General features: G+C 44.6%; 2 protein-coding genes across 2 annotated transcripts; one reads left to right on the top strand and one right to left on the bottom strand.

Moving 5' to 3' along the window:
- Positions 1–438: 438 nt before the first annotated feature.
- Positions 439–8,567, bottom strand: LOC139640378 (ATP-binding cassette sub-family E member 1-like; the record flags this gene model as incomplete). The annotated part of the gene is made up of 10 exons (XM_071514575.1): positions 8,462–8,567; positions 6,518–6,649; positions 5,041–5,126; positions 3,636–3,733; positions 2,992–3,109; positions 2,555–2,692; positions 2,247–2,317; positions 1,509–1,604; positions 1,324–1,413; positions 439–560 (listed from the first exon to the last, which is right to left on the bottom strand). Coding segments are annotated over exons 2-10 (922 nt in total), but the record flags the coding sequence as incomplete, so codon positions are not given.
- An 86-nt stretch (positions 8,568–8,653) lies between these two features.
- anapc10 (anaphase promoting complex subunit 10) lies at positions 8,654–14,588 on the top strand. The gene is made up of 6 exons (XM_071514574.1): positions 8,654–8,777; positions 9,430–9,547; positions 9,647–9,737; positions 9,959–10,076; positions 11,692–11,745; positions 12,828–14,588. Exons 2-6 carry the CDS (start codon positions 9,433–9,435, stop codon positions 13,002–13,004), a joined length of 555 nt encoding a protein of 184 aa, XP_071370675.1. The 5' UTR covers positions 8,654–8,777; positions 9,430–9,432; the 3' UTR covers positions 13,005–14,588.
- Positions 14,589–14,829: the final 241 nt, after the last annotated feature.

Here is a 14,829-nt window from a genome sequence, read left to right on the forward strand (position 1 = left end):
GAGGAAGGAGGTGAGAGAGGGAGGGAGGGGAGGAGAAGTGGAGAAGGAGGGAGGAAGGAGGTGAGAGAGGGAGGGAGGGAAGGAGAAGTGGAGAAGGAGGGAGGAAGGAGGTGAGAGGGGTGGAGAAGGAGGGAGGAAGGAGGTGAGAGAGGGAGGGAGGGGAGGAGAAGTGGAGAAGGAGGGAGGAGACAGTGAGGGAGAAAGGAAGGAAGTGAGGGAGGGAGAAAGAGGGGGGAATTGGTTAAAGAGGGAGGAAGGACGGAAGGAAGAGGGGGAGGTAAGAAGGAAAGGGAGGAATGGATTATTAATGGATACGAACTTTGAAGGATTTTGTGATTTTTGACAGATAGTGCTAAAGTCGTGTGTCGTGTGTGTGCCATATGTGTGTGTGTGTGTGTGTGTGGTGTGTGTCATGTGTGTGTGTGTGTGTGTGCCCACCCTCCCGGACGCTGAAGGGCATGGTGACGACTCCGTACGCGCTCGGCACTCCATACAGACAGCAGATGAAGTCTGACAGGTAGTCCAACACACTGAGGTCATGCTCCACCACGATGATGTACCTGCACACACACACACACACACACATTACATTTACAGTTTCATTACAAAAAAAAATCACTTGGTTTTTTTTATATTAAGAGTTTTATGAAAAAATAAAAAAAAATATGTTTTTTTATAGTAAGAGTTTTATTAAAAAAAAATAAAAAGATCATTTGTTTATATATTAAGTTTTATAAAAAAAAATCATGTTTTTTATATATTAAGAGTTTTATAAAAAAAACGAAAAAAATCATGTTTTTTATAGTAAGTTTTATACAAAAATGAAAAAAATCACTTGTTTTTTATATTAAAAGTTTAATAAAACAAATTTTAAAAAAATCACTTGTTTTCTTATATTAAGTGTTTTATAAAAAAATCTATTTCTTCAATGTCATTTTTTTGTTTCTGTATAAGAGCCGATATATTCAGTTACAGTATATACGGAAATGTATTCTCCCACCTGTTTATACTAACTAGAATTTATAACTTCCTCCTCTCCTCGTCTCCTCCCTTGTCTCCTCTCCTAGTCTCCTCTCCTTGTCTCCTCTCTCCTCTCCTAGTCTCCTCTCTCCTCTCCTAGTCTCCTCTCCTTGTCTCCTCTCTCCTCTCCTAGTCTTCTCTCCTTGTCTCCTCTCCTCTCTCCTCATCTCCTCCTCTCCTCTCCCCTCTCCTTGTCTCCTCTCCCCTCTCCTTTCCTTGTCTCCTCTCCTCGTCTCCTCTCCTCTCCCCTCTCCTCTCCTCTCCTCGTCTCCTCTCTCCTCTCCTCTCCTTGATGGGCTGTACCTGTCCGGTGTGATGAGGGAGCGGATGGTGATAGCAGCCTTCAGCCTCTGCTTCACATCCAGGTAACTGGACGGCTCGTCAAACATGAAACTGAAAACACAGACAGGGTCAGTCGTTAAGAGTGTCTGTGAGGTGTACAGTGTGTGTGTGTGTGTGTGTGTGTGTGTGTGTGTGTGTCCCCTCACATGTCGGCCCTCTGGATGCAGACCACGGCGCAGGCGAACCTCTGCAGCTCTCCTCCGGACAGATCCTCCACGTTCCTCTCCCTCAGGTGGGTCCCGGCAACAACGACGCAAACGTCAACCAATCACAACGCAGACGACGTACGACAAACTGAGTGTGAAGCACTGACACAGTTTACTACAACATGCTGTACAGGTGTGTGTGTGTGTTTGTCCCTAGCTGTTCAATAACAAGGTGCTGAGTGAGAGAGAGAGAGAGAGAGAGAGACAGAGAGAGAGAGGGATCAAGACAGAGAGAAAAAGAGAGAGAAACAGAGAAAGAGAGAGAGAGCGTGAAACAGAGAGAAAAAGAGAGACAGAGAATGAGAGACAGAGTGAGAGACAGAGAGACAAAAGAGAGAGAGAGAGTGAGACAGAGAGAGAGACAGAGACAGACAGAGAGAGAGAGATAGAGAGACAGACAGAGAAAAAGAGAGAGAGACAGAGAGAAACAGAGAGAGCATGAAACAGAGAGAGAAAGAGAGAGAGAATGAGAGACAGAGTGAGAGAGACAGACAGAGACAGAGTGAAAGAGAGACAGAGAGAGAGAGAAAGAGACAGAGAGAGACTGAGACAGAGAGAAAGAGGGAGAGAAAGACAGAGAGAGTGAGACAGAGGGAGAGAGAGAGAAAGAGAGAGACAGAGAGAAAAAAAGACAGAGCGAGAGAGCGAGAGCGAGAGAGAGAGAGAGAGAGAGACCCACCTAGCTGTTTACAGACCAGGACCTGTGAGTCTGTGTCATCCTTCCTGCTCAGGATGGCCCCTACTGACCCCTGCAGGCAGAGAGGGAGAATTACAACACCGACTACCCCTGAACCAGAGTGAAGCTGAGACTGAATCTGTCATTTCATTCCTGACACCACCTCTCCTTCATTCCTCTTTTCATTCATCCTTCACTTCACAGGCGTTGGAGTGTGTGTGTGTGGTCACCTTGACGGTCTTGGGGATCTGGAGTGTGTGTGTGGTCACCTTGACGGTCTTGGGGATCTGGAGTGTGTGTGTGTGGTTACCTTGACGGTCTTGGGGATCTGGTCGACGTACTGGGGCTTGACGATGGCCCGCAGGTCGTCCTCCAGGATCTTGGTGAAGTAGTTCTGCAGCTCAGAGCCTCTGAAGTAGGTCAGGATCTCCTGCCAGTCTGGAGGGTTCTGGGGGTTGTGACACACACACACACACACACACACAGTCAGACATACCAGTCTACATACCAGGCAGGAACTTTTTAAAACCACCTGAGCAGAAAAATATCTTTTAGTATCCGACAGATCCAGATATATCCAGAGGTTCGACCGATATCTGGGGCCGATAACGTCTGTTTATATACAGGAAGGAATCAGCTGGGGGCTCTAACCCCGCCCCCAGCAGCAGGGACACCCCCGACTCTAAACGTACGCACCCCCCCCCGGCACTGTGAGGTGCGTTGGGTTTGTTACGTGTTAATACTCACATCATACTTGCCCAGGTTGGGCTTCTGTTTGCCGGCCAGGATCTTCAGAGCCGTGGACTTCCCGATACCGTTGGTCCCGACCAGACCCAGGACCTCACCGGGCCGGGGGATGGGCAGCCTGGACACACACACACACACACACAATCACATTTGTTTTTCCATGTCACTACAGAAGTTTGGTCCTCCCAGCTTGGTGTTGCTGGTTGTTCTGACATTTTGCGGTTTGACACCAAACAGACTTTTAGTTACGCTGAGAGATGATTCTGATCAATATGACCCCTGTATTGCCTCTAATCAATATGATCCCTGTATTGAATCTAAATCAATATGATCCCTGTATTGCCTCTAATCAATATGATCCCTGTATTGAATCTAAATCAATATGATCCCTGTATTGCCTCTAATCAATATGATCCCTGTATTGACTCTAATCAATATGAGCCCTGTATTGAATCTAAATCAATATGATCCCTGTATTGACTCTAATCAATATGATCCCTGTATTGACTCTAATCAATATGATCCCTGTATTGAATCTAAATCAATATGATCCCTGTATTGACTCTAATCAATATGACCCCTGTATTGACTCTGATCAGTATGACCCCTGTGCTGACTCTGATCAATATGTATTGATCCCTCACCGGTGCAGTTTGAAGGAGTTGGCGCAGTATCTGTGGGTCGTCTCCTTCTCCAGGTTGCTGGGCAGGTTGACGATGGACAACGCCCCGAAGGGACATTTCTACACACACACAGAGAAACACACACACACACACACACACACACACACACAGAAATAACACACACACACACAGAGCAGATCAGATCCTGTCCCACACACTAACCAGTTTACATACAGGAAAAAAATGACAATAACGGACTAAACCCATCCTGCTTTTTTCCACTTTGATCACCTTTTCCTTTCCTACACCTTTATGATGTAATAAGCGTTTTGTCCATTATTGTCTTTTTTTTTTTTTTACCTGTATTCAAGGTGTGCAGGTCCCTCTCACCTGAACGCCACACAGACAAAACATCAACAACAACAACAACATTCCTCTCTGCTCTGTTTTAAGAAACATTTAAAGTTGACCTTGTTAAACATGTCAAGTCAATCTGTAAGCCTTAACATTATTATCTACTTATATTTCTATCTCATGTATTGTACTATCTGCATGTATCAATAATTTTCATTCTGTCATTTACTTTTTGTATAGTTATTTTGTAGTTGTTTGTTTCCTTTATGAAAAAAAAATATATTGGTTTGTGTACACTATTATTATTTCTGTACTCTTTTTCCTATTTTACTAATGTTTTCATTTCCATGTGTAAGTCGTTTTCATTTCCATTTTTATTTGTAAGTTAGTTATTTGTAAGTTAATTTAAACAAAATACTCAATTTGAATAAAGTGATTCATCGGATTAAATATGAGTTAGGCTTTTTTTTTTTATTAAATAAACTTTCTTTAATGAATATAACTCGTCAGTTTTGTCAACATAAATACATGTAGGCTAATCCAATAAGGGCATAAAATAATGATGAAATAATAATTGCGCCCTTAGGCTTATAGCAACATTATGCTACGACAGAAATGGCAATACAAAATGAAAATTACTAACCAAATATGTTAAAACAAAAGATATATTCACAATTTTTCAAGTCTGTCTTAATAGTCAGGTACCCATATGTAGATTTACGGCATTACGTACCCAACAAAACAAAGAGAATATGTGCAAACATCAGGAAAAGTGGAATTTCAGCCAGAAGATATTAATATATAGGAATAGCCAAAGATCCTTAACTTTGACACAAAATCAGAACATTTCAAATTAAAGTCTGAACAGGCTTTAAAATTTGAATATCAACGTTATGAATGAAGCTTCGAACTATTCGGTACAGCCCTTAAATAACTGTGCAATACTCGCTGGGACTCACTGAGCAGAGGTTATGAATTTTACATTTTCTTGACAAAAAAAATACAAAAACAAACCAAAAAAACAACAGTGTGAAGTGTGAAGAGAAAGAGAAACAGCTGCTGCGGCTGTTACCTTGATGCAGATGCCACATCCTATACAGAGAGACTCTGAGATCCACACTATCTTACTCTGTGGGGTCACCTCGATACACAGCTTGCCTGCACACACACACACACACACACACACACACACACACACGTTAGGATAAACATTAATCCTTTGGTGTCAACATCAGGGTTCGACCCATATGGGTTTCTGAAGGCTGATACTGATATTTTTGGACTGAAGTCTCCAACAAGCTGATATTTTGTGCCGATGACAAAACAAAATCTAAATATTCAGTGTTTCTCCACAGAGTTTTCTTCTCCTCAGGGTGGAAAAGCCTCTGAAACAGCATTCAGAGCATCATGGGACACTAAAACTCTCCACTGATGAGATTCTTTTAGTGTCAGCATAGGGTTTCTTAGTGTGATCGTACCGTGGACTTTAACTGACATGGTGAATTGTGATGTACAGATTTGTTGTTTAAATTAAAGATATAGCAAATATCAGGTCAAGTTTCTCAAAATAATTACAAAAAAAATTGAGAATGTCAGTATTATACAGTTTAATGCTGTATATTACTAGATTCTTGATTCAACTAGATTATTTAGCACCTGATTTCTCCATACCTAAGCAAGCAGATGGCATTATTTATCGGTATCCCAAAAAAATCCAGCTAATTATTATGATTTTATTTTTTTTTCCTGTATCGCCCAGCCACAGGTGAGCAGCTCTAGAAACTTCTTGAACTGCCTTTAAATGACGGATTCATTCATAAATAACGAATGAAGAAAATGTGTGAAGAAAATCAAAGCTCATGTGAGGTTTTCCAGACTGAGCCTCCATCAGATCAGAGCTGGACGATACTGATATTTAACAAAAGGCCAATATCAGCCTGATATATATTGACAAACCCATATTCAGGTCTAAAAATCACTTCTACCTTTTTATCCCCCCTCCCACTTCCCTTTCACTCGATCACTCTGGGATCACAGGAGTGTTTCTTCCACCTTAGGGTGCTGTGACCTCTGGTTGCTTATAATGTTGGTGATCTAGGAACGGAAGCTACTGTTGTACTCACTGACACACAGCAATAATCTGATATGAACCTGATTAAAACAACATGTCAGAATAAGAAGTTTCCATGTAAACAGCATTTTCTGATCCCCTGAACCTGAATAAAGTCATAGTGGAGTAAGCAGAATCACATTCAGACATGTGGAGTATTCTGATCTCAGTCAGTCTCATTACTGAAGACATTTCACACTGTAAACACCTTAAAAAAAAAAAAGAAGATGACAGAAGCAGAAAAAAAGGAGGCTGAAACTGAGCATGCTCCGGATTTAGAGGGAAACGGAGATCATGAAGTTTTCAGTAAAGTCTGAAACTGTCCGAGTCTCCGGTGATCCTCCTCTGTAAACAGGAACATGAATGGATCAGTTCTATAAGCAACATATTAATCTGAACATCGGGTCAGAGTTCAGCCCCTCTGGACGGACGGACTCACCCATGCGGACGACCGGGCAGCTCTTCTTACACTCCTGACGGCATTTCTTGGGTTTGCACTTGTCGTGGTTGACGATGGCTATCCTGGTGTTTTTGTCCGCCATGATGGAAACGAGAGGAGGAGGGCTAGGAGCTGAGAGAGAGAGAGAGAGAGAGAGTTAATCGGGTGTTTTTACGTCAGGATAAATGAATGGCTGGTTGAATTTGAGGAGCTGCAGGGGATGTTTAGCCACTGAGGAACTTCAGAGAGAGAGAGAAGAAAAAGGAAGAGAAACGGTATGGAAATGGAGGAGAAATGGGGGGGGGGTAAGAGGTAGTAAGAGGACTTGGGGGACTCGAGTCACATGACTTGGACTCGAATCACAATTGTTAACTGCTTGGGACTTGACTTGATGCATGAAGAGAAGACTTGAGACTCGACTTGACTTGGGTTCTGGTGACTTGGGACTTGACTCTGACTTGTACTCTGATGACTTGAAAAGGTTTCTAAAGTCTTGACTTGAGATCTTGTGTTTGTGTAAATGACTCAGATTGAAAGTGATGAGATTTGTTCCAGCAGACGACTGAATTTAAATTCAGTTTTTATCCTATTAAAACCATATTGCATTGAAAAGTCCTAGATATTTAGTTTTCTTTAAGATATTAAATTGATACTGGACTCTTGATTTGTTCTGACTTGACTTGCTGTTCTACATTTAGACTTGAGACTTGACAATAATGACATGGACTTGACTTGGTGTTCTTGTTAATATTTAACTGAGGTGACGGTCAGGTGTGAACCTGTGACAGCAAACACACTGTCCACTCTGCTGAAGTGTGGCTGAGCGAGACACTGAACCCCAACCAGCTCCAGACCCTGACCTCTGACCTCCCTGTGGAGGGAAGGAGCCTGCAAAAAATATATAGCAACTAACGACGGAGTTCCAAACATCTACTACCACACCCCGAAATCACCCTCTGTTTCTGACACTCACTCTAATCCAATGAGAGTGAGAAGTCTGATTTTATGTATTTCCATATAAGACCACAAGGCAATATAAGGTTGGAAATTTGAATGATTAGCGCTGCGATGAATGAATGCTAAGTTAGCTGCTAGCCAGCCCCGATAACGTCCCGCTGTCTCTTCTATGAGCACGTCATACCAAACTCCATTCAGAAGTCTGGCAGTTTAATGTTGCCTTGTTTGTCGGTGAACATAGACAACAGGTAGAACATGATTTGAGACCTTTAACTATTCATTAGTATCCACTCTTCAATACGGCGTGCATTCAATACACCAAGCGGCACGTCTTTCCAGAAGATTCCGATTTGTATAATTGGTTAACCCGTTATCCCCAACGACGTCCATCCACTGAAACACATCGTGATGTGCGGTGGTGAGCAGTATGAAAGCTTACATTTTATTGAGATGCAGTTCTGTTTTGTTGATCACTTGTATGCCGAATTTATCAGCACAGTCTAAAGATTGATAAAACGTCGTCAATCGTGTTATAGCTGGTACGTGTGTTTGCCGATGCGCAAGACAACTTTAAATGGTCAGTTTAGTGAACGGAGTTTGGCGAGTCGTTCTGTCTGTATAACAGAAAACCTTATCAGGGCTAGCCTGCCAGCAGTGTTAACAGTCACAGTGCCAGCTAGATAAAAAAGGCCGTTTCAGTTGTGGGACAGAATCGGCGATAACCGCCGCTAACCAGCTCTGCTCGTGTGTTCAGACTGGTTAACCAGCTGCTTTACAAGCTAAGCTGGAAGCTAACATGTACCGCGACATGCTAACCGTTACAGCTAGCTAACAGTTAGCTTACCCCCATCACATTTTTACGACATTAGCAAAACGCAAAGCGGAGGCCCAGCATCTGACAGCTACTCGGTTAGGGAAGAGAGGCGGTTTCTATGGCAATACAACCCGAAAAGGGCAGCAAACCCGGATCAGTGAATAAAAACTCACCGCTCGCTGGCTCCTGTCGGTCTGTTGTAAAGAAGACAGGTGAACAGCGACGTTTCGAGGCAGTTAATTCAGAATCAAACTTCAGTTTTCCAGCAACGTGTTCTTCTTGGACGCCGGCTGGAAAGATGGCGGGAGGCGCGCACTCAGCCTGCGACGGGGGCTGTGTTTTGGTGACGTCGGTCACCAGCGACAGAACTCAGAGAAGTGGGAGATTCGAAGTAGCAAACACCAAACGGATTCATTTCTCTTTTCTGTACAGCAGTGCAATATGCAATGCACTGAAACAACACATTGAAGACATTTACTAATTCGTCGTGTAAGTATACCTTCCTGTCGCAAACTTAACTTTTAGTGGCGTTGAGCCAGCCAGGCAACCGCAGAGGTAAGGTTAGCTACTAGCATCTAGCTAGAACGTCACACCAAACTCAATGAAAACATTTGGCAGTTTAATGTTGCCTTGCGTATCACCAAGTTATATATGCGGTGGAATATGGGCACAGGCCTGAAGGCATATTAAGAATCGTTAGGATCTTCTATTAAATTCGGTATCGCTTGTTATTCCCACACATTTCTTCCAACAAAATACACCGTGGACAGGTGACAGGCAGCGTGAATTAGTTCCAAAAAGTTGGGATTTTATTGAAATAATGTGCTATTTGGTGCACTACTTCTATGCCGACTTTTCCAGCGGAACTGTACGATTCTCCAAAGCTATTAAGTTTTGTTCTACCATTTGTGAACCTTTGCCGATAAGCGAGGAAACGCTAAACTGTCAGATTTTTAAACAGAATTTGGCATGACGTTAGCTCCATACAAGAGAAAACGGAGCGTGTCTGGGCTAGCAGACCGCAGGCTGCCGATACTACATCAGAACAGCTGAAGGCTAAGCTAGCGTTCGCCTACCTGCACCCTGTCCCTGCCGGTGTTATCACACCTCCACGGTCCCTTCCTCCCTCCCTGTGTTTCAGAGGATGGCCACCCCGAGCAAGACCCCGCCCGGCGCCGACCCGAAGCAGTTGGAGCGGACCGGGACGGTTCGGGAGATCGGCTCCCAGGCGGTGTGGTCTCTGTCCTCCTGCAAACCCGGTACGACCACAGGGGCTGACGGCTCCAGAGCCAGGTGCGTAGCTCACTGTGTGGATGTACGGACTGTCATTACAACTCTGTTTGTCCATCCGTGTCCAGGTTTCGGAGTGGACCAGCTGAGGGACGATAACCTGGAGACCTACTGGCAGTCAGACGGCTCCCAGCCTCACCTGGTCAACATCCAGTTCAGGTGACACACACACACACACACACACACACACACACACACACACACACACACACACACGGAGGAAGAACATGTTTTTGGTCATGGAAGCGCTCCGACTTAGTTATGGAAAAATCTTGGAATTTTGCGTCAAGTTGAAATTGTACATCGTGTTATTTTTGAAGAGGAAGATGACAGTAGGTTAACAGCTGCTGTTTGGTGCTGGTGTGTATGTGTTGTTCCAGGAGGAAGACCACGGTGAAGATGCTGTTCTATGCAGACTATAAATCAGATGAGAGCTACACACCCAGTAAGATCTCTGTCAGAGTGGGAAACAACTTCCACAACCTGCAGGAGATCAGGGTGAGAGCCTGTCAGCTGACCTGCTCACATACACTTTACACTAAAGGTTAAAGGTTAAAGGTCAAAGGTTAAAGGTTATCTTGCTCCACTGGTCGTTTGTTTTGTTTTTTTACATAGAAAATCTGCTGCATTTACAATTAAATATTTATTACTAAAGTTTCTCCTTGCACTCTTCTCCTCTCTTCCTCCCTCCTCGCTCACCTGGTTCACCTCCTGCTTTCTCCTTGTTCCCCCTCTTCCTCTTCCTCCTCTCCCCACCCTTATCTCCTCCTCCCTCTCTTCCTCTTCCTCCTCCTCCCTCTCCTCCTCTTCCTCCTCCTCCCTCTCTTTCTCCTCTTCCTCCTCCTCTTTGTCCTCTTTCTCTTCCTCCCTGTCCTCTTCCTCCTTCCTCCTCCTTCCTCTCTTCAACTCTTCTTCCTCCCCCTTGTCCTCTTCCTCCTCCCTCCTCCTCCTATCCTCCTCCCTCTCCTCCTCCTCTTCCTCCTCCCTCTTCCCTCTCTTCCTCCTCGTCTTCCTTTTCCTCCTCCTCCTCCCTGTCCTCCTCCTCCTTCTCCTCCTCCTCCTCCCTCTCTTTCTCCTCCTCTTCCTCCTCCTCTTCGTCCTCTTTCTCTTCCTCCCCCTTCCTCCTCCTTCCTCCTCCTTCCTCTTCCTCCTCCTTACTCCTCCTTCCTCCCCCTCTTCCTCCCCCTTGTCCTCTTCCTTCTCCTCCTCCTCCCTTTCCTCCTCCTCTTCCCCATCCTCTTCCTCCTCCTCCCTCTCCTCCTCTTCTTCCTCCTCCTCCTCCTCCTTTCCTCCTCCTCTTCTTCCTCCTCCTCCTCCCCCTTTCCTCCTCCTCTTCTTCCTCCTCTTCTTCTTCCTCCTCCTCCTCCCTCTCTTCCTCCTCTTCTTCCTCCTCCCTCTTCTCCTCTTCCCCCATCCTCTTCCTCCTCCTCTCCTCCTCCCTCTTCTCTTCTTCCTCCTCCTCCTCTTCTCCTTCCTCCTCCTCTTCCTCCCCCCTCTCCTCCTCTTCTTCCTCCTCCTCCTCCCTCTTCTTCCTTCTCCCTCTCCTCCTCTTCCACCCATCCTCCTCCTCCTCCTCCCTCTCTTCCTCCTCATCCTCCTCCTCCTCCTCCCTCTCCTTTCTCTTCCTCCCTCTCCTGCTCCTCCTCCTCCCTCTCTTCCTCCTCCTCCTCCTCCCTCTTCCTCCTCCCTCTTCCTCCTCCCTCTCTTCCTCCTCCCTCTCTTCCTCCTCATCCTCTTCCTCCTCCTCCTCTTCCTCCTCCCTCTCTTCCTCCTCATCTTCCTCCTCCTCCACCCTCTCTTCCTCCTCCCTCTCCTCTTTCTCTTCCCTCCTCCTCCTCCTCCCGTCCTCCTCCCTCCTCCTCCTCCCTCTCTTCCTCCTCCCTCTCTTCCTCCTCGTCCTCCTCCTCCCTCTCTTCCTCCTCCTCTTCCTCCTCCTCTTCCTCCTCCCTCTCTTCCTCCTCATCTTCCTCCTCCTCTTCCTCTTCCTCCTCCTCCCCCTCCCTCTCTTCCTCCTCCCTCTCCTCTTTCTCTTCCCCCCTCTCTTCCTCCTCCTCCTCCTCCCTCTCCCCCCCCTCCCCCTTCCCCCACCTCCTCCTCCTCTTCCTCTCCGCAGCAGTTAGAGATGGTGGAGCCCAGCGGTTGGATCCACATCTCTCTGCTGGATCAGGTGAGAAACCGACAACAAACACATTCATTTATCCTTTTCTTTATTAATTAGTTGTAATATCTAAAGCATATTACAACAGCACAGGATACAGTAAGCTACAATACAGATACAACACTCTGCAGTACTGCTTGATTCCTGCCAGTGAAGCTTTTCTCTGAGTCTGAGTCTGAGTCTGTCTGTCTGTTAGTCCCATTAAGAGGAGCAGAAAGCAGCATCATGACACATTTAAAAGTGTGTGTGTGTATGTGTGTGTGTGCGATGTTTCATGTGATTGTTCAAGATTGTTTTTGTGGGATTCTTCACATGTTTCTTTGTAATTTTATGTGATTCTTCATGCGATTCTTTGTGCGATTCTTCAGATTTTTTGTGATTCTTCTTCATTCGATTCTTCACGTGATTCTTTGCGTGTGTGTGTGTGTGCATGTATCATTTTTCATGTGATTCTTCATGATTTCTTTGTGATTCTTGGTGTGATTATTTGTGTGTGTGTGTGTGTTTTGTGGGACTCACAGTGGCCTAGTGGGTCAGAGTTTCTGTCCTGTAATGTTAAAGTCACAGGTTCGATTCCTGCAACAGTCAGATGCTCCTGAGCAAGGCAGTGAGTCGCTGTGGATAAAAGCATCAAGCTGAATGACCAAAGTGTGTGTGTGTGTGTGTGTGTGTGTGATGTTTCATGTGATTCTTCCAAAAATGTCTGTGTGATTCTTTGCAATTTTATGTGATTCTTCATGTGATTCTTTGCTCGAATCTTCAAGATTTTTAAGACACTCTTCGCAAGATTCTTTGTGATTCTTCACACGATTCTTTATGTGATTCTTAATGTGTGTGTGTGGGGGTTTTTTTTATGTGATTCTTCATGATTTTTTGTGTGATTCTTTGTTTTTTTCTCTGACTTTTAATATGATTATTTGGGATTTTTTTGGGGGGTAATTTTTTTTGTGATTCTTGGTTTGATTCTTTGTGTGTGTGTTTTGTGGGACTCACAGTGGCCAAGTGTGTAATATTAAAGTCACAGGTTCGATAAAAGATAAAAGCATCAAGCTGAATGACTAAAGTGTGTGTGTGTGTGTGCGCGTCTCCAGGTGAACAACCCGATCCGGACCTTCATGATCCAGATCGCGGTGCTGGCGAACCACCAGAACGGCAGGGACACGCACATGAGGCAGATCAAGGTCTACACGCCCGTGGAGGAGAGCTCCATCGGCAAGTTCCCACGATGCACCACGGTCGACTTCATGATGTACCGCACCATCAGGTGATCGGACACCCAACCCCCCCACCCCACCCCCCCCACCTCACCCTGCGGCCTGGACGGTTACTTCCAGGTCTTGGACTGTCTGGAACCGGACTGATATCTGTCGTCCTTTTATTAATAACCAGATGTGCTCCAGTGTGACCTGATGCAGTCTGATTACATATTGATTGTCGAATTGATCAATACTTACCCCTTGTTGTCTGTGGGAGGACCTGAACCTGAATTACTAAATAACCTGAATGATATTTGAAGACAGATACTGATATTTTTTGGATGGTAGCTGCCAACATTTTCATATTCTCTGCTGATACTGAATATTTTTTTAAACTTGATTGTATAAGAATGACTTTAGTTTTCTTCTCCTCAGGGTGGAAAAGCCTGTGAAACCTCTAGAGCATCACGGGACACTAAAACTCTCCACTTCAAACCCAGACTGATGGAATCTAAACAAAATATATACGAGGGATAATCCTTGCCAGAAATGAAAAGGCATGAATTATCCCCCCTAAAAAAAAAAAAAACCCACAGCAAAAATGTGTATCGACCGAGAACTCATGCCTTTACTTCCTCATTCGTACCTTTAAAGTCAGTGGTTCTCAACATGGGGTCCGGGGACCACCAGGGGGGCTCCAGAGGGTCCCCCCCAGCAAACTGATGAATTGTTAAACTTCAGCGTTATTAAGGAGTTAACACAATTAAATGAAGAAGAATTATTATTTTGGTCATAGTTTCACTGCTATCTCTCTGCCTACAGACAGATGGGGGTCCGTGGCTCTGATGTGGACTAGATTAGGGGTCTTTGATATGGAAAAAGGTTGAGAACCCCTGCCTTAAGTGACTGGCAAGGATTATCCCTCGTATATTATAGAGTTTTTCTGTTTTTCCAGCTGTGGTCAGGGAGAAACCTCCATCATATCAGAGGTGGATGATATCTAATATTTCATAATATCCGATATCGGCCTGGTATATCAGTCTAACCCTAATTATTATCCATCCTGGGTTTCAGTGGAGAGTTTTAGTGTCCCATGATGTCTCAGAGGCTTTTCCCCTCCCTGAGGAGAAGAAAACTCTGAATGATTTTGGTATAAAAAATGTAAAAAATATTGACTATCAGACATCCACCCTCACTGTCATTTCATATATTGTGATATTTGACGAGTTTTATTCCAGAAAGTAAAGCACATGATGGGTCAGCCATCTTGAGACAGTTCCTTAAATAAAATAAAATAAAAGAGTAGAATCATGTGGAAAGTTTGAAATACTGTCTGATGAATTTCAGGCAGCAGCTTTTTCCTTTTTCCCCAAAACAGATTTTTTTTTTTTTTTTTTTTATCATTTCGGACTGAAACTCTTCATTTGTCACAGTGAAGAAGAAGCTTCAGCTGCAGAGTGTTTTACTGCTGGAGGTGCGTTCGATTTATCCTCCCAGACGAAGATCAACCCAAAACGCTCGGAGTGACTCTGGTTATTATTAACAGACTCATACAGGTTTTTATTCAGAAGCCAAAATAACAGATTTGTAAAACTGCTGTGCCTCCAGACCGGACCCTGTCCGTCTGCTGATGTGGATTTGTTACTGCTTGTTGAATTAAATGTGTTTTAAAGTGCCTGTGTGTGTGTGAGTGTGTGTGTGTTGGGGGGGAAAGGGAGAAGAGACGAGAGAAAGAGTTTGAAGAAAGATGATGGGAAAACAAAAGAGGGAACAAGGCAGAAATGAAGAGATGGAGAGGAAAAAACAGCTGACAGTCTTCTATTAAAAGAAAAAAACAAACAGCTGACCTTCCTACAGTATGTTAGATAGAGGGGTTCCCAAACTGGGGTCCAGGGGG

Source organism: Centroberyx affinis, unplaced genomic scaffold (assembly GCF_046629955.1).
Source record: "Centroberyx affinis isolate AG114_WGS23_722 - 3 ecotype Tasmania unplaced genomic scaffold, CSIRO-AGI_Caff_v1 ptg009249l_1, whole genome shotgun sequence".
Classification (NCBI taxonomy): Eukaryota; Metazoa; Chordata; class Actinopteri; order Beryciformes; family Berycidae; genus Centroberyx; species Centroberyx affinis.